At 39.9% G+C, this 24,210-nt stretch overlaps 1 protein-coding gene across 1 annotated transcript in view; it reads right to left on the bottom strand.

The window, feature by feature from the left end:
* The window catches only part of LOC149220545 (uncharacterized), a 246,597-nt gene that overhangs the window by 189,204 nt on the left and 33,183 nt on the right, over nt 1-24,210 (bottom strand). Inside the window, 1 exon segment of the mRNA XM_089384798.1 lies at nt 15,770-15,916. Coding sequence (XP_089240924.1) covers nt 15,770-15,916 — 147 coding nt within the window.

The following is a 24,210-nucleotide window of genomic DNA, read 5'->3' on the forward strand; positions in this document are numbered from 1 at the left end:
GATGAATGAAGAAAGCTTGAAGGAAAAGTTAAAGATAGTATGTTGATCTTTCACAGAAACTACTATCCATCACTTAGAAGAATTATGGAAATGAGAATTGAATCATAGACAATATGCTGCTTAACACAGAAACTACTATCTGTGACTCTGGGAGAAGTTAAAGATAATATGTTGGTCTTTCACAGAAACTATTATCTATAACCTAAGTCACAAGACACGTCCTCTAAGGTCCCGTGTCCTGTATTTTACATGTCGGACACGAAAACAGCCCTAAAACGTGTCGAAAACGTTTTTCATCATGTCCTGTAAAATGTAAAACGTATTCGCCGATTTTCGTCGTGTCCTGCATCTGGAAAACGCGTATTCCGTTGATCGAAAACGTTGCCCTAACGTTTTTCGTCCGGTTGAATACGTACCCCACTAAAAAGTGTAGTTTAAAGCCCACGCAATGGATTTTTCCCGGTTCTTTTCGTCGTGTGCTGTCGTGTGGAGCTGTTGTGTGTGTGGAGCTGTCGTGTGGAGCAGCGTGTTTGAAGTTTGAACTGAGTTTGGAGCAGAGTGTGGTGCCGATTGTGCTGTGCAGCGTTCAGGCTTCCGCTTCAGTGTTCAAGAAAACCGGCCCGTAAACCAATAAACCCCTAAACCCGTGTTCAAACTTCACGTTTACCGTTTTGTAAATTATTTGATTAATGATTATATAATTTATATATGATTGATGCCAAATGGGGTTTCCCGTTTCCGTTTACCGTTTCTAAATTCTAAGTTATAATTTTTTTCATTATCGTGCGACGTGACGAGATTTCTCAGTTTCTGGCATTTCACTATATTGGAAACTTGGTCAGTCGGAACCTTCTGTGCAGTTTAATGACTAATTTGTATTCCTGCCTTTGTCAGACTTTATGAGACTTGTTGACAGATTTTGATACTGCTAGTATAGGCCTTCAAACAAATACAAATGGTACTCGGGAGTATTTAACTTTTTGTAGAAATGTCCAACATATTTCTCTGTTAGGCACTCCGACTCGTTGCATACAGAAAAACATATTTTATGTTGGGCACTCGTTGTATACACAAAAACATATTGCTTTGTTAGGCTAAAACCATCTGGTTGGAATTACACAGTTGGTTGTGATTAATGGAAGAGGAGCGAAATTATTTGCAGTTCCAAATAATTAGCAAGTCATAATTGGGGATCTAAGATGGAAATGCTAGTATGTCTACCAGCTTTGCAGCCATGTCCATGTGCCGTAAATATCCCCTTGTTTGATCCATTCTGTAGGTTAAGGATGTTTTTATTATGTTTGTCATTAAACTGACCTGCTCCTTCATTAATATCTACATTGTTATCAGCCTGCACTTCCTTATGTGCTTTCATCACCAAGGGTTTCCAAATGGTCTCTCAAAATATTGACTGCTCCTTGTAGGCAATTTTTAGCAAGGATAGGGAGCTGTTGTTTCACTTCTGAAATGCCCTCATCTGCATGTTTGACATCAACAGCTTCATCTCTGGGGTAATTTGAGTTGTTTTGCTCAATTTGTATGCACAAGTCTGCCCCTGGAGCAGCAGATCCATCATTAGTTTGTGTGAGGGTAGAGGTATCCTAACAAATATCACCATAGCTACCATCAAAATGTATCCCCAAAGGTCTGTCTCAAAATCAATCTTAAAATATCATGCAGAGTTGCCACTAGTGCTCTTATTTGTCTTCTAGGGGATCAGTGTTGCAGTCTTCTTACATATTGAATCATATAACAGTTAACTTTATAAGTTTATAAATTATAATTTATAACATTAAAATGATTTATATTAAAGATCTTATTTGATGATAAAGGGAAGATCTGTAAAGAAGCCATTTTCTGAAACTGTATCACACTGTCACTGTGAGCCTATCTGTCAGTGTTCACTGTTTTTTGATATTTGTTGAAGGTCCAGATTAAGGTCCAGGTGAAGTTAAAATGACATGTCAAGCATCTTAGAAGCCGTGGTGCTTTGTGTGGTGTTTGAAGGTCTTTTGGGTCTTTTTCTAGAGCATCTTATACTATATAATATAGCTAATTGTTTAACTTTAATTCTTTTTTTTTGTAGGTGAAGGTGTGTGGACTTTATAACAGCAAGAAGATTAATGGCTCAATCATCCAAGGCAGCCAGCAGAGGTCAAAGGAAGGGTGGTGCTTTTCGTGGTCCCCCCCCCCTCCAAGTGTTTCTGTTTCACCTTCTCTTGGTCATAGTGCCCCGAGTGCTTCAAGTGAAGCTGTAGGTGCTTGTCAGCCAACATTAACATATGATGCTGTTGCAGCAAGACAACAAGCACAACTAAAAAAATACCCTCTCTGGAAGTATGTAACCAAGAAGCAAGGGCCAAAGGCTGGTGTGGGAGGGAATGTGCTTTGGTCTTGTAATTTCTGCAAGGGTGAATTTAAGAGCACTTACTTTCAAGTTAAGGGCCATTTGTTGGGCCTTCCTTGTGAAATTGGAGCATACAAAAAGATCAGTCCTAGAGAAAGAATGGATTTGGAAAGGGAGGATGCAGCTGGCTTTGGGAATGTGGTGGCAGCAAGCAGGAAAACTAGCAAAAATGAAGATCCTCTTCCATTCTTAATGAATGCTAATAGTAGTAGATTTGGGAGAGAAGAAATTCAGCCAACAAAAAATAGGGCAACCCAAACTTGTGGTGGTCCAATGGACAAGATTTTTCAGCGTGAGCAGCAAAATGAGGTTGATCTTACATTGGTATTCTTTTTCTATCTCAACTTCATTTCTTTTAATGTTGCACGGTCTCCTTTGTTTATTGAGATGTGTCGAGCTCTAGTTGATAGGGCTCCAATTGGGTATGTGCCTCCAAGTTCAAAGAAACTTAGAACCACATTGTTGGTTAAGGCAAGGAAGGAGGTGGATAAAATTCTACAACCTATTAAATCATCATGGATCTCATCTGGTGTCAGTATTGTTTCTGATGGATGGACAGATACAACACGCCATCCTCTCATCAATTTCATGGTATATTCTAAAAAATGGACCGGTTTTCTTGAAAGCAGTTGATGCTCTTGACAATACAAGGATGCACAATATATGGGTGAGCTGTTTATTAAAGTTATTGAAGAAGTAGGCGTTGAAAGTTGTGTGCAAATCATCACAGATAATGCACCTGTTTGCAAAGCAGCTGGCTTGATTGTGGAAACTAAATATCCACAAATATTTTGGACACCATGCATTGTTCACTCTTTGAATTTAGCACTCAAATCTATTGCTTCAGATGTGACATGGATTGGCAATCTTATTGAGGATGCACACCATATCCGAAATTTTGTGCAAAACCATACCAATGCTCTCACAATATATAAAGAGTACACACATCTATCATTGTTGAAGATTGCAGATACTCGGTTTGCTTCCTCATTCATCACGCTTAAGAGGTTGAAAGAGGTGAAGGCCGCTCTTAGGGCCATGGTTATTTCAGATCTTTGGTCTTTTTGGAGAAAGACGGATCAAACAGCTTCAAAAAAGGTAAAGGACACAGTGTTAGATGATGATTGGTGGGAGAGGGTGGATCTTACCATAAAGATCATGAAACCTATCATTTCTTTCTTGCGGTTTGCAGACACGGACCAGCCCATCTTAGGAGAGGTTTATGAGGGTTGGGATTCCATGATTGAGTCTGTGAAGACTATTGTTAAGGAGAATGAGTGCCCTACATATGAGACATCAGCAGAGAGCTTATGGTCCACCATACAGGAGATTCTTATCTCAAGGTGGGATAAGAATTGCACACCTTTGCATTGCTTAGCTCACTCTTTGAATCCCAAGTACTACAGTCAAGAGTGGCTCCGTGGTGGGACCTCACACAGATACCCTCCTCACATGGATGGAGAGATTTCACAGGGGAGGAAGATAGCATTCAGAAGGATATTTTAGGATAACACATCTTTTCTTGAGGTGGAGGAAGGCTTTGTAGAGTTCTCCACTGGCACCAGGAGATTTGGGGGGTATAATGTACTTGGAGATAGGGGGTCAAAGGTGCCTATGCTTGGTGGGCAACTCATGGGGCAGCATGCCCTATTCTACAACAGTTAGCCTTGAGGGTCCTCTCTCAAATTACTTCATCTTCTTGTTGTGAGAGGAATTGAAGCGCTTACGGGAATCTATATAGTTTGAAAAAGAGCAAGCTTGAGCAATCAAGGGTGGAGACAATGGTGTATGTGCACGCCAACCTTCGTCTTATTTACAGGCAGAGACAGGAGTGGTTGAAGGGAAAAACAAAGATGTGGGATGTGTTTCCTGATGATATGGGCTTGGACGACAGTGTTGAGTTGGCATTAGCCAACATGGATCTTAATGACCCAGTGCTAGAGCCAGTGACTTTTGATGATGAGACATAGTATCTTGAGGGGTCATCCTCCACACCAACAAATGCAGCAGCAGATCTTGGATTGGGCATAGAGGAGGAGGATGGAGTACAGTCAGATGGCAGTGGCAGTGATGCTGACTATGACATAGAGGACATGGACTATTGATAGAGTGATGACTCATGGACCAGTACTGAGCTATGATATTCCTACTTATTTGTATCTACTCTTTTGTATTTTCCATTGGCATTCTCTCAGGAGTTAGTATCTACTATCTATGTAAACACTGAACAGTGATACATTTTGATTTTGATGACTTAATGGAAAATCTGCATTTTATGGTTTTAATATCTAAGTTCTAAATTTATAGTTAATAGTAAGTACTTAGTAGTTTGAAGTTTCTTATGTGCTTGTAAGTTGTACATGAACAATGAACATTGAATATTCAAGAATCAAAACCAAGCATATCACATTCTAATTTCTAAATAGTAAATTTTGATTCTATTTATTTTTTTTAAGTGAACTATGAACTTTGAGAAGTAATTATATTTTAATTTGACTAGATAAGCTGCAACCTGCAATTTAATATGGATAAAAAACTATATTTCGGTATATATATATTTTATTAAATATATATAAAACGTGTCCCCCGTGCCCTGTTTCCAGGTCGCTGCATTTCGTATTGAATACTCGTATTTATGTGTCCTCCGTGTCTCGTGTCCTCGTGTCATGTGACTTAGTCTATAACTTAGAAAAGAAGGTGGGAACTTCAAGTATAGGAGCGCTCTTTTAAGGAATTTTAACTTTATCTATCCGTGTCTCGTGTCCTCGTGTCATGTGACTTAGTCTATAACTTAGAAAAGAAGGTGGGAACTTCAAGTATAGGAGCGCTCTTTTAAGGAATTTTAACTTTATCTACATAAGCAAATAAAGACCTGCAACTTCATTACTATACTTGAAAGAAGAAAACATAACATGACACATAACAGAAAAGGTTACAAAATTATACCCGACAACTCATGGAAACTTTTGACTCTTTCATTAATCAACGATGATATCAGGAATACACTGACCTAGTCTCCGGGTTCTCCAAAATTCGAACCCTTTCTTAGTAAATTTTCCTCTTTTTATACATTGTGGAACAGTTGTTGATTTCTGAAAATGCCCAAATTATCTAACTGCTTTTTGTCAGACCAGGCAGTAACTCCTCAACCAAAATTGATTCGTATGTTTATTCATTCAGGTTGGTCTTCATTATATACATGAGGGAGAGACTGTTCACTTCATCTCTCGATGACTGTTCACATTATTTATTTATTTATTTACATTATGTTCACCCAATCCTAATGATTAAGTGTCAACATTCCCCCCCTTAATCTGAAGGGATGTTGGTGAGTCCAAGCATCATTCTAAATGGTTCAAATTTTTCTCTTCCAAGCGCTTTGGTGAAGATGTCTGCAATTTGCTCATTAGTGGAACAATGACGGAGATGGATTGTTTTGGCCTCAACATGATGTCGAATCAGATGATATTTAGTATTGATGTGCTTCGTTTGATCATGGAACTTTGGGTTCATAGCCAACTTTATTGCAGAGGCATTGTCAATCATGAGTGGAGTTGATTGTACTTGTTTTACCTGCAAATCTTCAAGAATTTTCCTGAGCCACACAATTTCTTTTGTTGCTTCAGCTGCTGCCACGTATTCTGCTTCTGTTGTGGAATCTGCTGGAACTAATTGTTTGCATGATCTCCAGGAGACAGCTCCTAATCCAAGACTCATAGCATATCCTGAAGTAGATACCCCAGTTTCTTTGTCTCCATCGAAGTCTGAATCAGAGTATCCAATCAAGCTGAAGTCGTCCACCTGTGTATACTTGATTCCAAAATCTTGAGTTCCCTTCAAGTACCTTAGAACTCTTTTTGCAGCAGACCAATGTCCCTCACAAGGCTTTTGCATAAACCTAGAGAGGATTCCAACAGCAAACGAAATGTCTGGTCTAGTAGTAGTTAGGTAGTTGAGACTTCCTACAAGCTGTCTATACTTTGTTGCATCCTCAAATTCTTTTCCTTCAATAGATGTGAGCTTTAAGTTTTGTTCCATTGGAGTGGTAAGAGGATTGCATTCTGTCATGCCAAACCTGTTCAACAGATCTCCAATGTATTTCTTTTGAGAAAGAAATATGGACTTCGGATGTTGGGTTACTTCAATACCAAGATAGTAATGAACATAGCCCAAATCAGTCATTTCAAAACTTTTCCCCAATTCCTTCTTTATGGATGCAGTGTAGCTTTCATTGTTCCCTGTCATCAAAAGATCATCTACATATACCACAAGATATACAACTGTTTTGCCAACTTTCTTGAAAAATAAAGTTGCATCATCAAGATCATAATGTTTGAAATTGAGTTTCAGAAGATGCTCAGTTAGTTTTTCATACCAGGCTCGCGGTGCTTGTTTGAGGCCATACAAGGACTTCACAAGTTTGCATACTTTATGTTCATGTCCTTTCACAGCAAATCCTTCAGGCTGGGACATAAAAACATTCTCTTTTAGATCTCCATTCAAGAAAGCAGTTTTTACATCCATCTGATAGACTTTCCGACACTTCTTAGCTGCTAGGGCAAAGAGTGTCCGAATGGTAGCCCATTTTGTTGTGGGGGCAAAAGTCTCCTCATAATCGACCCCTTCCTTCTGTGCAAAACCTTTTGCCACAAGCCTAGCTTTGTGCTTGTCAAGTGAGCCATCAGCTTTATACTTGTTCTTGTAGACCCACTTGCAGCCAATTGGTTTGATTCCTAATGGAGGATCAACCAGCTTCCAAGTGCCATTCTTTATGAGGGCATCATACTCCTTTTGCATCGCTTCTTTCCATTCATCATCAGAAGCAGCTTTTTTGAAGGAAGTTCGTTCAAAATCTGTAGACAAGTTCAATTCACAATCATAAGAAACATCCATATCAACAGGTGAATTAGAGTCATCTACATCACCTCCATTTTGTCGGTTTGAATTTCTAGTTCCTGTCTTTCCAACTTCATCAGGATGAACACTTTCAAGTGTCTTTGTCAGCCACTTTGGGGGACCTTTCTCAGATGGTCCAGGCTGCTCCGTTGATTGAGTTGGGACTAAATCAAGATTGAGTCTCCCAATTCTATCAATCACATCACTTAAAGCATCATCCGTTGTTGGAGTTTCATGCGGGGGAGAGTGTTCTTCAGAAGAAGATTCCACATTTTGATCTAGTATAGGAATCCCCCCTTCAAGATGTGGAATCTAATTATCAAATTCTTGAAATGATTTTGCATTTGCGAATCTATCCAAGCGATCAAGTTGCCGCTCAACAACATTGTCAGTTTTGGATGATTCAAGAAAAATTACATCTCTAGATACAACAAACTTTTTATTTACTTCATCATAAAGACGATATGCTTTGGACGTGTTTGAATACCCCAGGAAGATACACTTACGACTTCTAGCACCAAGTTTGTTTCTATGTACCTTTGGTATCAAGGCATAACAGGTGGAACCAAAGACCCTGAGATGCTTTATCGAAGGAACATATCCATACCACATTTCATATGGAGTCTTGTTTCTAATAGCATTAGATGGACATCTATTCTTTATATATGCAGCACATAAAACAGCATCAGCCCAGAACATTATCTTTACATTTTTGAAGAAGAGCATGGATCGTACCATATTTAAGATTGTCCTATTCATTCTTTCAGCTACACCATTCTGTTGGGGATTATAAGGCACAGTTGTTTGATGTTTGATCCCATGTTGGCAAAGATAGTTTTCAAATTCATTTGATGTGTATTCTTTTCCATTATCAGTGCGAATAGACCCAATATGAGATTGTGCATCATTTTCAATCCATTTATGAAAATTCTTGAATGTTTGAAAAGCATCAAATTTGTTCTTCAATAAATAAACCCAATACATTCTGGTGTAGTCATCAATAAATGTCATCATATATTTATTTCCATTTGCAGATGGAACAGGCATTGGACCACATAAATCTGAATGAATGAGTTCAAGTTTTCTATGTGCTCTTGAATGTGAATCATGAAAAAATTGTTTGCTATGCTTTCCTAGAATGCAAGCATCACATTGCTTAAGTTTCCTAGGAATTGTAGGCAAACCAGCAATACCATTTTTCTTCAACAAGCGGAGGCTGTCATAGTTCAAATGTCCAAGTCTAGCATGCCATAATAAACTTGATGGAAGTGTACCTTCTTCATGATGAGAATTGTTGAAAAATGTTGTGCACGAGCAGAGGTTCCTTGCAGCTTGAGAAGCCTTTCTTCTTCTATTCCCCTCATGACAAGTGAGTGGTCAGATGCTCTTCTTACCTCAAGCTTGCCATCAAACATATGAATGGAGTGACCTTGCTGGCGGATGTAGACCAAAGACAGCGAGTTTCTCTTGAGCTGTGGGAGATATAAAACATGGTGCAGAAGAAAGTCTGGAAGACCAGGCAATTTAAGCCTGATTGTGCCAAGCCCTAATGGCTTGATTTTTGATTGGCCTGCAAAGTATACTGCTCCATCAACATTGTCAGTAAATTCTTCAAAAAAATATTCTCTATGAGTCATGTGGCAAGTTGCTCCTGAGTCAAGCAACCAATCATTTTTCCAAGAAGCAAGTGAAGCATTAAATAAATCTTCATTTACTCCAATATTACATTGTGCCACAACATAGTGAGCGGATTCAGGTGCTTTACCTTTGTCTGTATCATCAGTTTTACCTTTCTGTTGGTTTCTTTGCTGCTCAATTTTGTCCCATGGTAAGTTGCATGTAGAGGCATCATGTGATCCATTTCTTTTGCAGCGTATGCAGTGCAAATCTGCCTTTTCTCCCTGAGAGTGTCTGCCCCCCCTGCCTCTGAAATATTTTCCTCTTCCTCTTCGACCACCTCTTCCTCTTGAAGAATCTTGAGCAGGATGCTTTTCTTTATGAACAAGGCACACAGCCTCTTCAAAAGATTCAGGGGTTGTCTTCTTTCCAAAAGCTTTCTCTCTTTCAGCAAATATTTTCACAAGAGAGTCAAAGGTGATATCTTTGAGATTACCATTTGCTTGCAATGACTCAAGATAATTGGAGTAAGTAGGATAAAGTGCCTTGAGAAAAGCGATAAGAGGAATATCCAATTCAACTTTAGTGGATTTGATATCATGCATTATAGACTTTACTTCAGATGCAAGAGCAAGAGGATCATTATTTTGCAGTTCAAGAGTGAAGAGTTTAATCATGAGTTGAACAACTTCAAGTGCAGAATGTGAGTCATAGAGTTCTTTCAGCTTTTGTAAAGCTTCAAAAGCAGTTGAAAATGTCGAAATATGGCGACTCACCTCTTCATTTACAGATACTGCGATTAATGCATAAGCTTTGTTGTTCTTGTTTTCCCAAATGACGAGCTCTTTGTCTGATGTAGGCTGTTCTGGTTCATTGTCTCTGTCTCCGACACACACTCCTTTCCACAACTCATTGAAAATGAGGGTGTGTTTTATCATCCGGGACCACTCAGGATAGTTCTCCTTGCCAGTGAGAACTATTCCCATAATAGATATGATTGAATGCATACTGTAAAAAAATACTTCTGCTGGCAAAAAAATCTGTGTACTATAAAAATACTTCTGCTGATAGAAAAATACTTTTGCCAATATACAGTAAAATTGTACTCCTAGTGGTAATTTTTTTTTTAAATTACAATTCAAAGAGGCATTGGTATGACAGTACTATATTGAAATATAGTACTATAATGAAAAACTTAGAGTATTCAAACTATATTGAAACATAGTACTATTGTGCACATGGTCTCACGCATAGCCATTTAACATATTTTACATGGCTTACCAATGTCCCAAGACAACGTTCATCGTACGGCATACCAAAACAGCATGAAGATGCTAGCCAATACCACAAACTTCAGGCCAACATTAATATAATACCACAAACTTCAGGCCAGCGTTAAAATAATACCACAAACTTCAGGAAAATGCATAAAATAATGAAACTGTTTAAGTTCCATGCACTGGTAATTGTAAACATTTCGGACCATCACACGAGGCTCAAGACGCAGAGTATTGCACAGGGCGGAAACGTCCCTAGGGTTTTCGGATGCATTATTGGCGTCCAGCGCGGTCGTGTTGTGGAAATCTTTAACAGTTTTGAGTTGATGTACGATGCCTCTACACACACTTTGGACCGTGCCTTCCTCGATAAGAAACACGAGCAATAGCAGGTCTCACCGTGCAAACTGGAGGAGCAGCATATGGAGGGAGCAGCGTTCAGATGTTTATGAGCAGTGAGAATAATGGTGAATAGCAGGTGGAGCAACAGGCTCTGAAACCTACCACAGATTATATGAGAGCTGGCTGCGCATTAGAGCAAGGGGCAGCGTATATATGGGAAACTGAATTTGGTCAGATGGGCAGGTGTGAATTCTGCAAAATAGGCAGAACATAGGCAGAAACTGACATCAGGAGTTACACAAAAGCTAATTTGGGAGCTGGCTCTGATACCAATGTCTATCAAGGTTTCGGGTGGGACATAAGCCTGAAGAATACCCACCTGAAATGAGCGGTTTCCTCTCTCCACTTGGCTGCTACGTGTTGAATGATAAGTGGGATCGGGTGAGTTCCAATAAAAACCATTTACCGTTTTTGCTCCACCCGAAAACCTGCCTTATAACTTGAAATCTGCCTTTTCATATGCCTTGCGGACCTGCCGGACTTATATAACATAATATATATCAACTATCAGATCCGGCCCGTCGCAAATCGCAATCGGCATGCCATATACATATATATAAAGTGTTATGCGATGATCGCGGACCCGCCGGGCTTATAAATCATAATATGTATATGCTTCGGGTCCGGCCTTTCTATTATAACCCTTTACAATAGAAATACATATAAAACTACGTAAACAAAATATATATGAAGGGCTTTTAATATAGCGGACCTACCGGACTTTACAATAAAACATATATATATTTCGGGTCCACTATCGTGAATCGCGATCGGCAAAAGAACCAACATATATGCATAAAGGCATTGCGGACCCGCCGGAGCTATTAAACACATTATATATACATTCGGGTCCGGCCCTTATCGCAGATCGCAATCGACAGGATCACATATAAGCGCTCTATGTTATTTCGGACCCGCTGGAACTTTGCAACATAATACATATATGTTTCGGGTCCGGACCGCGATCGCAAATCGCAATCAGCGCTATCAGCAGAACCAGTCATATATATCATTGCGGACCCGCCGAACTCTATAAAACACAACTTATAGTATTTCAGGTCCGGCTTTAACCCTTTTAACACTTGTTTCTTTTGCAACTCCAATATATTACTTTGTTTCTTTTGTGCTTTGATTCCGATATACAATTTGTTACATCTCCCTCTTGCCTTATCTTTTTTCAAAATATTTTTCAAGTGAATTTTGAATGAAACAAAAAGATACATGTTACAACAAGGTGTATATTGAATAGCCTCAAGGCTTTGAGGTGCATGGGAGGGAGTCCCATGTATGCACATTGAAGGCCTTATATGGACTTAAGTAGGCACATTGCGCATGGTACTCCAGTGTTGATGGGTACCTACTTGGATTTGGCTTCACCAAGAGTGAGGCGGACTCAAATTTTGTGCTATGTACTTGTTGATGGTAAATCGCTTGTCTTGGTATTGTATGTTATCAATCTCTTTGTGAAAAGATTGGAGAAGCTCATAGGGATGTGCAAGAAGGACCTTGCTTCAAAGCTCGAGATGAAGGAAATTGGGCCCATGCATTACTTCTTGGGATTAGAGGTGTGGCAGTAGCCAGGAGAGAATTTCACTAGGCAAGGCAAGTATGCAATTGAGATTCTGAGGATATTCAAGATGCATGAATGCAGGCCAATCTCTACACCTATGGTCACCAAACTGTGGAAGCGAAATGATATTGAGGTTGAATTGGTGGATCCCATCTTGTACAGATAGTCGATCAAGTCCTTGATGTATCTAGATTCTAGTCAACACTAGGCCAAATATTTGTTTTGCTACGAACACACTCAGCTAGTTCATGGTGGAGTCGAAGAGGGTTCATTGGGTGGCAATAAAGCATGTGCCTAGGTATCTTCGTGGTACAATGGAGTATGGATTGAAGTATGCTAGAGTTGGTGAAGAAAAGTTGAAGAGCTATATAGATTCAAACTGGACATGGGGTGCAATGGACAAGAAGAGTACTTCAGGTTGTTATTTCAACTTGGGATCAACTATGATCTCATGGTGTAGAAGGAAGCAGCACTCAGTGGCGCTTGGCTCAATAGAGGTCGAATACATGGCAGTGAGTCTAGCGAGTTGTGAAGCCATATGGATTCACAAGATGCTCACAGGAATATTTGTCCTTGAAATAGGGCCCATTGTGATTCACTGTGATAATCAGAGTTGCATTAAGCTATCTAAGAAACCAGTGGTAAATATCAAATACCACTTCATCATAGACAGGGTCCAAAGAGGTGTTGTGAGATTGTAGTACATCTCCACAAGGCAGCGAGTAGCAGATATTCTCACCAAGCCCCTAGTGAAGGGGACTTTTGTGTTTTATGGAGACAAGTTAGGGGTGGTGGAGAATCCCTTCCTTGCTAGGAATGTTCATTTTGTAGCCTCAGAAGGTCTTCTACATTGGCTTGGTGTCTTAGCATGTAGAAAATATCTTATGGCTTCTTTAGGTGCTTGCTTGGTGGAATAAGTGAATTTATGATTTCTTTCCTAAGGTTAACTTAGGAAAAGTACAATAATTAATCTAATTAATTATTGTGGACTATTAGGAAAAAGTTTTAAGGATAAATAATAAAATTATTTAAGTGACTTAGATATAATCTCAACCGTTGATCTCAAGTGAGGCTCAGGATTTAATCCTAGCCATTGATCACTTAGGAGATTAGGGTTAGGGATTTTGGCTTAATGAAATTATAAAATAAGCTTAAGGGAGAGGTGAATATACACAGTTGTGGAGGAAGCGATTTTCTCTAGAGCGAGAGGCTTGATTAGACTAAAGAGAAGTGGGGAGAAGTGCAACAGGGAATTTCAAGAGAAATTCAGGGAGGTTGAGTTCAAGAAAGAGGGAGGCCGAATTGCTGAAGAGAGCAGAATTGTGGAGGAGGTCAAGTTACCCAGAGGCCAATTTTCTCAAGTGCGCGAGGGTCGTAGATGGTGAGAGGAAAGGGGGTTTATTTGCTGGTGAGACAGGTCTAATTCTCCAAGGCTGAGTTTCATCAGGACGGTTGATTTCCAGGGGCCGATTTCCTTGAGGTCGATTTTCCCAGTGGGGCCCAAGTTCCAGGTTCCCACCAGTTGTATATCTTCTATGTATCCTTTATGGATCTAACCTAGAATTTTCGTAATAAATTTAATATGAAGGAAGATCGTGTTGGGCACTAATTTGCTGTTGTATTGTGATTGATCTCTACATTTTATTTCTGTTGCATTTTATTTTCTGAGTTAATATACCAATGTGTTTATTTTATCAGCGATTTCAGAAATATTTGAGATAAATATTTTTTAGATTTTTAATAATTTATCGAAGTAAAGTAAATCAGATCTGGTATAAAAAAATTAACAGAAGCCCCCATATGTTTGGATCTTCCTTCAGCCTCAAGCAACAGAGGGCTCCATTTCAAGGCAAAAAGAAGAAACTTCTTTTACTATCCTGACATTTCAGGCACTATTTGGAGATGAAGAATAACCTAGGATCCCTTTCAAAGATTGTCGTTAAATGTCCTTCATGATTAGTTGTCACAACTTTGCACTTTCCCTTTTGGTCAATTTACCATGGAACTTTATGTATTTCATAGCATGACAATTTGCTCTTGTAGTGTGATTGATCTCTCCGTTTTATTTCCACTGCATTTCATTTTCTGAGTTAATATACCACTGTGTCTATTTTATCAGCAAATTCAGAAATATTTGAGATATAAAACAACAACAACAACAAACAAACAAACAAAAACAAAAATGGAAATTTAATTAATTGTTGAAGTAAATCAGATCCAGTATAAAAGAATTTAACAAAAGCCCCCATATGTTTGGATCTTCCTTCAGCCTCGAGCACCAGAGAGCTCCACTCCAAGGGAAAAAGAATTAACTTCTTTTTATATCCTGACATTTCAAGTGCTGTTTGGAGACAAAGGACAACCTAGGATCCATTTCAAAGAGTGTCGTTACATGTCCTTCATGATTAGTTGCGGCAACTTTAAACTTTCCCTTTTGGTCAATTTGCCATAGAACTTTATTTATTTCAAGGCATGCCCATTTTTGCCATATTTTGATATAAAATAATCCTCCTGCTAGAGTTATGCTTGGTCTGCTTAACTTGCAGCATGCCACCAATTTTTTATTTGTAATAGCATGTAAATCTACAAAACCGAAAAATATTCCTATAATAATATATAAAGCAAAAAAAATTGTTTTTATAGCTCGCATTCTCTGAGTAAATATTCATTTACTTTAATCAATGTATCAGTTCTAATAACCAAGGATATACCATAAATTACTACTACTTCAGGAGATAAACAATGGCATGTAATGACACTTGGAAGATAGCATAAGCATTTCAATTTAGTCAAGACAACAATCTCAGTAAATTTGATTTCATTCAAAAAGTTAATGTCAAGCTTAAAAGGTGTTCAAAAACAACTTTGCTTTGCCTGATATGCCACAGCTGAACATGAATGTGCTGTGACTGAAAAGTCAAGTTTCCATTGCTTTCCATGTCTGCCACGTACATGTCGGATGTATGGACTCTGTTTACTAAAAAAACTTGATCCATGTAAAGGTATACTAGGAGACGTTTAATGTTGAGCATTGTTCAAATCATTAGCGTGTCCACATATTTGCAATCGTTCATGGTGCAGGATTTTATTCTTAGATCATATTATAATTCACACATTGGATCTCAGCAATAAAATGAAGATGAATAAAGGTAAGGATTCCAAAATTTACAAAATCAGCAACAAAGTCAAGACAGAAGCAGAGCAATATCTAAAATCTAATCACATTGACCATAAACCAATGTTCTGGAAACACAATGGAGAAGAGAAGCAGTGGTACTATATAATCCAGATCAGTCTCGAGGTGAAGACATTGTACATATACTGCAATAACTCGCTACGAAAATTTGGCCAATGAAGAAAAAGAGATAAAAGACATGAAAATAGTACTTCAAGAGGCACAAATTGTCTAAATCCAATATGGAAACACATTTTATGAATTCCATAATGAAAATTTCATTCACTGATTTCTGTAAGTACACTTTTAAACACACTCAAGCTTCACTTTGTACTGAAACATTTCACAGTCCATACGGAAAATTATGTCCAGATATTGATCTCCAGATGTCAAAATAAGACAAGAAACTATGATGTCGATAATACCTTGTAAATAAGTCCAGCACTGCTAAGCTTAGTTACAAACCCATGTCCAAATACTTCACCAAATCCTCTTTGGTGATGATCATACCGATCTTTGCTTGGATCATACACTCCACCAACATCCAAAACAGCATCCATTGTCTCCAATACCTGCCAAAGGGAAAAACAGCTGAAAACAATCAATAAGCTCATAGGTCTGTGGGAACTTCAATCTGTAGTAAACCCGTGTGAAGCCACTATAGCCATGAAAGCAAAATAAAATTTACAAGATACTAAGAATGCAATTTCCTGTATCTAGAAAAGTTAACAATGAGTCCTCTCTATCATTGATATTGAAATCTCAAAGTATGTGAAATGTGTGTGGCAACAATATTTATCTCCACATCTACTTGCGAACCAAATATTATATGTGAGAACACAACCTTTGAATTTCTTGCTTAGAATTTATACTAGAAAAGCTACTGCTGTCTATGATATCTCCTTGAATTATAATTTGACAAATCACAGCTTGATCTTATTGCCATTTTTTCAGGGAATGACTGGGACTAATAGCAGATCTATTAATATTGGAAATTAGGTAACACCTTGCAAGTAAGTTAAACTACCGATAACTACTTGTCTCTAATATTAACTGAGATATACATGGGGGGAGAGAGAGACAGAGAGAGAGGATTATAGCACTTGGTCTAACCATACTTTCTTGTAAACAACCTCTAGGTGCTCCCAAACTATCTGATTAGTTACAAACTTGTCCACCACAAATAAAATCCATATTTTTTGTAGTATTGTGTCCCTTACAACTATGCCAATTTGTGTCTTTGTTGCTATTATTGGTTTGATACCCTTGTCAGTAAAGACAATTACCAAGCCAATTGTTGAAATTTCTAAGTATTACCCGTTAGAAATTTTATTTGTATTCTCTGGTTTATTTCGCCTACTTGTTTAATTACTAACAAGTTATTTAACCATATAAACACTGAAATAAACACAATACAGTCTCAACCATCTACAGATCAACAGCTGAAAGAAATAGACAAACACACAAGTGACACCGTTATTTTTGGACAATCGTCCCCAGAAAAACCCAACTTGGGAAAACCGGTGCAGTAGTTCTGAGGGTTTTTATTATTAAGTAGCTTTTCTGAGTACACTGGGTGCCAAACTGGCTCACCCGACAGATAAAAAATCTGGCAGTAATACCTCTCTTCAGAAGCAGATATTCAGAAAATTTGCCCCACGAAACCCTCTCCAGCACAATCTGAAGCTCAGCGTCAGCCCTCCTGGCCTCTATGTCAGCCTTCTGAGGCTCTGCGCAGCCTCTCTGACCCTCTGCGTCACTCTTGCAGCCTCTGCATGGATGATGCAGGCCCTTCTGGCCTCTGCGTGGATGACGTAGGCCCATCTGGCCTCTGCGTAGTCCCTACTAGCCCTTGCATGGCGCCCTCTAGCTCTGTGTCTGCTTCTTTGCTTCTGCGCTGGTCCTCCGGCACTATCTTTGCCTCTTTGCCTCGTACTCACTGCCTCTCTGCTTCTGCGCTGGTCCTTCGGCACTATCTTTGCCTCTTTCCCTCGTACTCACTACCTCTCTGCTTCTACGCTGGTCCTCCGGCACTATCTTTGCCTCTTTGCCTCATACTCACTGCCCCTCGCTGCAACTCTGATCACTGATTCGATTTCTCTTAGCAAACCCTGCTCCAGAAAATTGAATCACTAATCACTCTGATGTGTTCTCCAACTAACCCTCAAGCCTCCTCTTATACTTTTCCTGTTGACATCCCAACGGCCGAGATTAAGTCCCTAATCAACGGCTAAGATTAGATCTGGCTTGATCCATGTCTTTTGGACCATTCTAACGCAGATTCATATTAATACACATTAATATTTTATTTTCCCTAAGTTTAGACTTAGGGACTCCATTAAAAATATTAATTATTTTAATATCCCCTTCACCGGGTAGAATCTGCCCAAACCATTTCTGGGTCTTGGAGATCTCATATGTTTTAGCCTCTCCACCAATTTTCATAGCTAGAGTGCATCCAATGCTACCCCAAATCAACACCAATTACGAGGAGAAATATCAATGCCCTCGCTTTGCATATCTAAAATACAAATGCAAAGAACACTGTAATGTTCCAAACTTGGATAAACAGTGATATGTAAAGCAAAAACAAATACAACACCAGAAATTTTAAACATTCAGCAAATACTCATAAAAACTCCAGAAGCAAGAACCAGCTGAGCCATTTTATTAATCCAATGGAGCAAGTACAATAGTATGAAGAAGTGCACCTGGGCTTGCCTCAATGGCAAGCGTGACAAAACCCAGGTGATAAAACAATAATCTCAAATGCTGATAATAACTGCTCCAACAATGCTCTGCACTACCTAGAAAATTGTGCTACTGGCTAGAAAGGAACTGCTAGAAACCCCACCTCCGGTGCTCAGAAAATGTTGCAAAATTAACCCCAAGCTCCTTGACCAAAACCCACCAAAACCCAAAAATGGTTTGGTTTGGTTCTGACCTCCCAAAATCGACCCCCAAGAGGCCCTACGCCCTCCAAGACTACTGAAGCACACAGCCTACAAATATACCAACAAAATCCTCCTCCAATGCTCCAAAAAAGCAGCAATCACCTCCACTAGTGTTTCCCTTGTCTCTCCCGACAAGGATCAACCTCAATAACTGAGACTCCACCTCCCACGTGTGCACAATATTCTCCCTCTGTGTTGGCCCAGGAAGTGCGAAAACCCCAGTGAATAGAAGCTCCCTCTCTCAACTCAAAAACTCACCCCAAAGGTAGAAAAACACCCAAGCCTCCCTTCTGGAATTTCTCCTGGCCAAAGCTCCTCTGAAAGATGTCAAAATCAGAACTTGGACTCTCCTCAGTACATCCTCTAGGAATATGCACCACTTGGAGACACTGGATACAACTACTGGAAATCACAATAAAAACCTCCTCCAAAAGAATGTAGATGAACCCCTCTAGGGTGGCACTCGAAGTCCCCCGAAGAAAGGGTGAGCTCTTCGCTTGAAGAACTCTTGCTAAAGAGCAAGTGACTCGGTTAAGCAGCTCGAGCAACCAAAGAGAAATTCGATATGTCAAAGATGATCAAATGAGGAGTGTTGCCTTCCTTTTATAGATTTCGTGGAGCACTTTTCCCTCCATTTTCCCTCCATCGTGGGTCCCTCACTTAACCATCGACTTCCCCTCTCATGCAATTCGAACTAGGGAGTGCGTATTTTCCTAGTGTGGGTGGCCCCCACGTGTAACTTAACCAAACCAAAATAACTTGCTACTAAAGTCTAAGCCTCCTAATAAAATCGAATGGGCCCCATCTCCTCCAAAATTGGCCCCAAAATGTAGAGATTAATCATGTTCCAAATTAATTTAGGAAGGGACATTAGAAAGACATGGATATTGTTGTTTGGGTGGAATACATGGAGAAATACATCTTGTATAGTCACTTTGGCCATGATGTCGTGCTATGAGGGGTGTATCTATGCCATAAAAGTCATATAGGACTTCCATCTAGTCTCATCCACACCCACTCAAGGGGTTTTGAACCAAGGTCCTTGTTGCCACACAATCTAGCAGGGGTCCTAGGAGAGGTACCAAGGGGCAACTACTGGACCAAATGACAACAATGGAACAAAGACCCATTGTCACCTTAGTTAGTGTCCCTTTCTCTTTACGGACTTTCACTGATGGGAGGAGTCCCAGTATAAGGGAAATCACTTGAATGATAGGATCAATGGTAAGGTGTGGTGTCATTTTCGAAGCCCATTCAAAGGAGAGGCTCAAATAATGGCTCAATTGCTTCAAAGAGAAGCTAATGGCTCTCCAAGAAAGACTTATAAGGAGACCTAGACCTAGGCCGAAAGGTTATTCAATCACAAGGGACACTCCTAGACCAAAGGCTTCCTAAGGAGGCAAGGTCTTTCTTAGGGCTTTGTAAGATAACGACCATATAAAGGTTTGGGACCACAAGAGAGACCTATAGAAAATCCAAGCAAGGCCTAGGGCTAGAAGATGATCTTCAAGGAGATATCTAGGTCAAGAAAGGATGAGAAAGGTCAATGAATGATTAACTTCCTTCGAGTTTTCAAGAGTAAATGACCTTTGGAATGCCACTAACCAAAGAAGTTCAAGGATAGAATCGATTTTGGAGCTAGGGCTTGAGATTTCTCTCAAACTAGCCACGGGAATTGCCTCAAATTTAGAGGGTCATTAGTAGACACTATAGCACAGTAACTTACCAATTCGCTCTCCAAAAGGCCCCTCCTAGAGCAATTCCTACTAGGGCCCAACTAGTCGTCCAAGGTTAGAGTAGAAAAATTGGAAAAGTTGAAGAAAGAGGTGTGAGGGTTGATCACCTAGGAATGAGACCCAATGCCCTGACAATTGGGAGAAATGAAGTCTAGATTTCCTTTGATGAAAAGACTTTGCTCTATCAAGGAGTCCTATGTAGCTTTCACTAACCCTAAAGAGGCAGCAACTCGGCCACAATAGGAATTTATACTTCGATTGGCAAGAAATGACGAAGTTTCAAGTATGCAAGATAATACAAGCCTCTAGGAACATTGTTAATTTTAGGTATGTTCTATGCTAGAGCAATTTATTTCAATTTTCACAGTTAGCTGAATATCTTTTCCAGATTAGCAATCACATCAGCATTAAAGTAAATTGCAGATAGAACATAAATATAAATTGCAGAAGACAAGCCAAGACAAGAGGACACAAGATGTGGCGCTAGCCAGGGACAAACCCCAATGTGGGGAAACCCTTCGTCAATTCTTCTTATATGATCTTCAATAGTTCAACAAAGAGAGATAGTACATATACATCAGAAGTCAACATTTTGACTTATCAAAATAAGAGCAGAGATCTTCTCTAAGAAGATGTCACATGAGGTCGCTGATCTAAACTTAGGTGAAGGCAGGGTGCTTCAACAGATCCTCTAAGGTGACTCCATCACCATACTGCAGAGATCTTCTCTAAGAAGATGTCACATGAGGTCGTTGATCTAAACTTAGGTGAAGGCTGACTGCTTCAACAGATCCTCTAAGGTGACTCCATCACCATACTGCACCTCACTCTGCTGCACCTCATCACTGAGCTGCTCTTGTCACTGAGATGCAACCAGTCATGGTTGTACCCATCATGGTGCACTATGTTGCACCACTCACAGTTGTACCCATACATGTTGATATACATACTGCCTCCACTATGCTGCAATCATTACAGTTGTACCTATACATGTTGTTGTACATACTGTCATCATGCTGCTGCACTAATTGTCACCTACAGCCAACCAAAACAGCTTTTTCCCTTACCTTAAAACTGCCCACACAGACCTGCGTCCTCCTTTCTTCAAACTCAGCCTAGCTGTAGCATTTAACAACCCTCCACGCAGTCACTAAGAAACCCTTGCTATGATGCTATGGCCTATGGCCTAGCACATAGCAACTCTGAAGTAAATGTCCTCAAAACAATTACATAAACATCATTAACACAGCAACACTAAGGAGCAGACTTCAACGCTTTCCTTTACTGTATAACTATGGCTTATCAAACAGTCCTGAAGGCATGTCTATATCAGCTTCCTTTATCACACAGTCACCTACAGCAAACATGCATCTTAATGTTGTGATAAGACATTTCCTTGCTGCGTTATAGGGCTACCTTTGTTGCTTCATTGACAGTGGATGAATGCTCCCTTAGGACTGTGGATAAGGGTTGCTTCAGGCAGCATATTAGGGCCTTCATTAACAGCATATTAAGGCTCCTTCTGGACTGCGTATAAGTATCTCTTGGACAGCGTATTAGGACCTTTCCTAACTGCGGATTAGGGCCTTGATTTAGGGCCTATATTAGCTGTGTATAGAACCTCCTCTTAGTTGCGTATTAGGGCCCAGTTGCTGCGGAATAGGATCACTGTTTAGCTGTGAATAAGGGCTCAACAGACTGCAGATTAGGGCACCTTAGGACAGCATATAAGGGCCTCTTTAATAGTGAATTAGGGCCACCCTTAACTGCGGATTAGAGCTCCCTCCTTGACTGCGTAGAGCCTTCTCTTTTGATTGTGCCTTGATCTCGTATAGAACAGTAGTTAGGGCATCTCCCTTTAGGTCAGCATTTAGACTTCTTCTCTCCTCCATGACAGTGTTAAGGTCTCTCTCAGAATGCAGATTAGGGCATGGCATATTCCCTTTGACTGCGTCTAAATGTTCCTCCTTTGACTGCAGCCAGACTGCTGCTAGGGCATCCTCCTTACTGCGGCTAGGGCATCATGAGACTTAGGCCAGCATATACTCTTAGGATCTCTCCTCCCACCAAAACCCAAAGACAAGTGGAGAGGAAGAGATCACAAGAAGAGTGTGTGCAAATGACTTGCAAGCCACCCCTTTTTATACTAAAACGTTGAGCACAAGTGGGGTTTATTTGGTTGCTGGCCGACCTTGACGAATTGTCTTATAACACAAATAAATTGATAACTCTATGAATACTTATCGAAATCGAATAATCTTTAGATCAATCCTACACCTCTCGATGAGAGGGATCCAAGAAAAATATCAGCTACCATTAATAAGATGACCCACATGGAGTTTGGCCCTAGTTGCCAATTTTAACAAACATGCATTCACATTATTTAATGAGTAGCGATGCAATACTTCAATAATCCAATGTTTTTCATGAATTCGCATCAAATTAGGGCACAAACAAAATTATAACAAGATATTCCAAACATTAGACATGTAACAACATAAAGATATAGCATCAAATCACACTTACAAAGTAATGCGAGTATATCCATCCATATTACAATTAGAAGCCCCAAGACAAGATAGTGAAAATCCCAAACATCAAAATGCACCAATAACATCCAATTTTGTCCATCAATTGCAGGTCCAAATTCTTTTACAAGAGAAAATCCCAATCCAAATGATGATATTACAAATGAGGTTATTCTTCAATTTATATGAGCCTCCCATAAGTTCAAATAACCTCATTAGCCTAATGAAACCCCTAAAAATCTTTTAACGTGCAAAGTAACAACTTTATTGGTGACAAGCCCACCAAATAGCTCAAAAGTATAGAATTGGCCTTCCTAATGAGGTTGAAATGATAAAATAATAGTGCAAAGGGTTGTTGGAAGGCCAAGATAAGTCCCCCATGTGCCATGATAAAGAGGAGGGCTCCCAAAATGATGACCAAAGGGGTGGCCCCTTGGTTTCCAAGCAAAACATCTATGGTGCTCCCAAGTGGCTGTGGGGCACAATTAGGGTCTCATGGGTCTCCAACTGGATCAAACATATCAATGCTCCATCAATAAGGGTTAGAATAATGATACATGCCCTCCCATGTCTCTCTGGATGAGACAAGTCACAAAACCCCATCTGAGCCCTAGATCTGCTACCAAGTGTCCTATGCAAATGTGTGGCCCATTGGGAGAAATGGCCCAAATGCATCATCATCTCTGTATGGTTGGGGCATGAACAAGCAATGTGTGGTGTTGAAGAAGGCAATCAATTCTCTGTTGTGGTGGAGGCCCATGGCTCTCAACACTCACCCTATTAGTGCCATTATGACCCTCTCAAGGGCTTAGACCTCGTATAGGGAGACCAATTCCAAATGGATACCCACCTGCAATCCTGTATAAGATCCAATGCATCTCCTCACCTTCCAGTACAACAATCCATTAGTGCAATTGAGTGAGTAAGCTTGCAAATTAGGGACAAAATTGGACAACTCATAGTAGCATGCCCCTCCAAATGGACTTTAGAAGGTACAGGTGTTTCCTTGCTCAACAAGAGAAGTTAATAAAGGACCCTATTAAGTGGTTTGAACCTCTAAAGGAGTAACAGGTCCATGGTACATCCATCAAATGGCAGGTGTCATGTGAAATAATGGTGGAACGGAGTGGAGCAACAGGGAAGGCTCCAAGCCACATGCCATGGTACAAGAGAAACTATATTGAGGGAAGCCCACACATTGGGTGTATAGATGTAAGAGGGGGCAATCGTGATACAAGAGTTACCTCGACCTTTGTTTTTCCACCCTTCTTCATATGCCTTTTGCCTTTTATTGATTTTTCTTTCTTTTAACTGCTAAGGATTCTAGGGGATGAGAGCATGATGTGTATGATAACGCAATGAATACCCCCTTAAGGTTGGGCAATTCATAGCCCACCAGGGGTTGAAACAATCAAGGGTTCCTTGATGATGCAGGGGGCACTCATAGGGGCCTTAGGAACCAACGTGATGGCCATAATGATAAGGGGTAGAACTCATGTTTGGCTTTTGCCACGTGCTAAATTTTTATGTCCTTGCCATCTTTTGCATTTTGTGGTACATTTCCTATTGTAAGTGGCCAAATTATGTTTTTAACGTTCTTTTTTCGCTGCATCAACCTTCGGGGCATCATTCCAGGCCCGACCCAAAG

The sequence above is a fragment of the Pinus tabuliformis genome, chromosome Q (assembly GCF_031772625.1).
Source record: "Pinus tabuliformis cultivar Carrire ecotype Pingquan chromosome Q, CPIR1, whole genome shotgun sequence".
In the NCBI taxonomy this organism is placed as follows: domain Eukaryota; kingdom Viridiplantae; phylum Streptophyta; class Pinopsida; order Pinales; family Pinaceae; genus Pinus; species Pinus tabuliformis.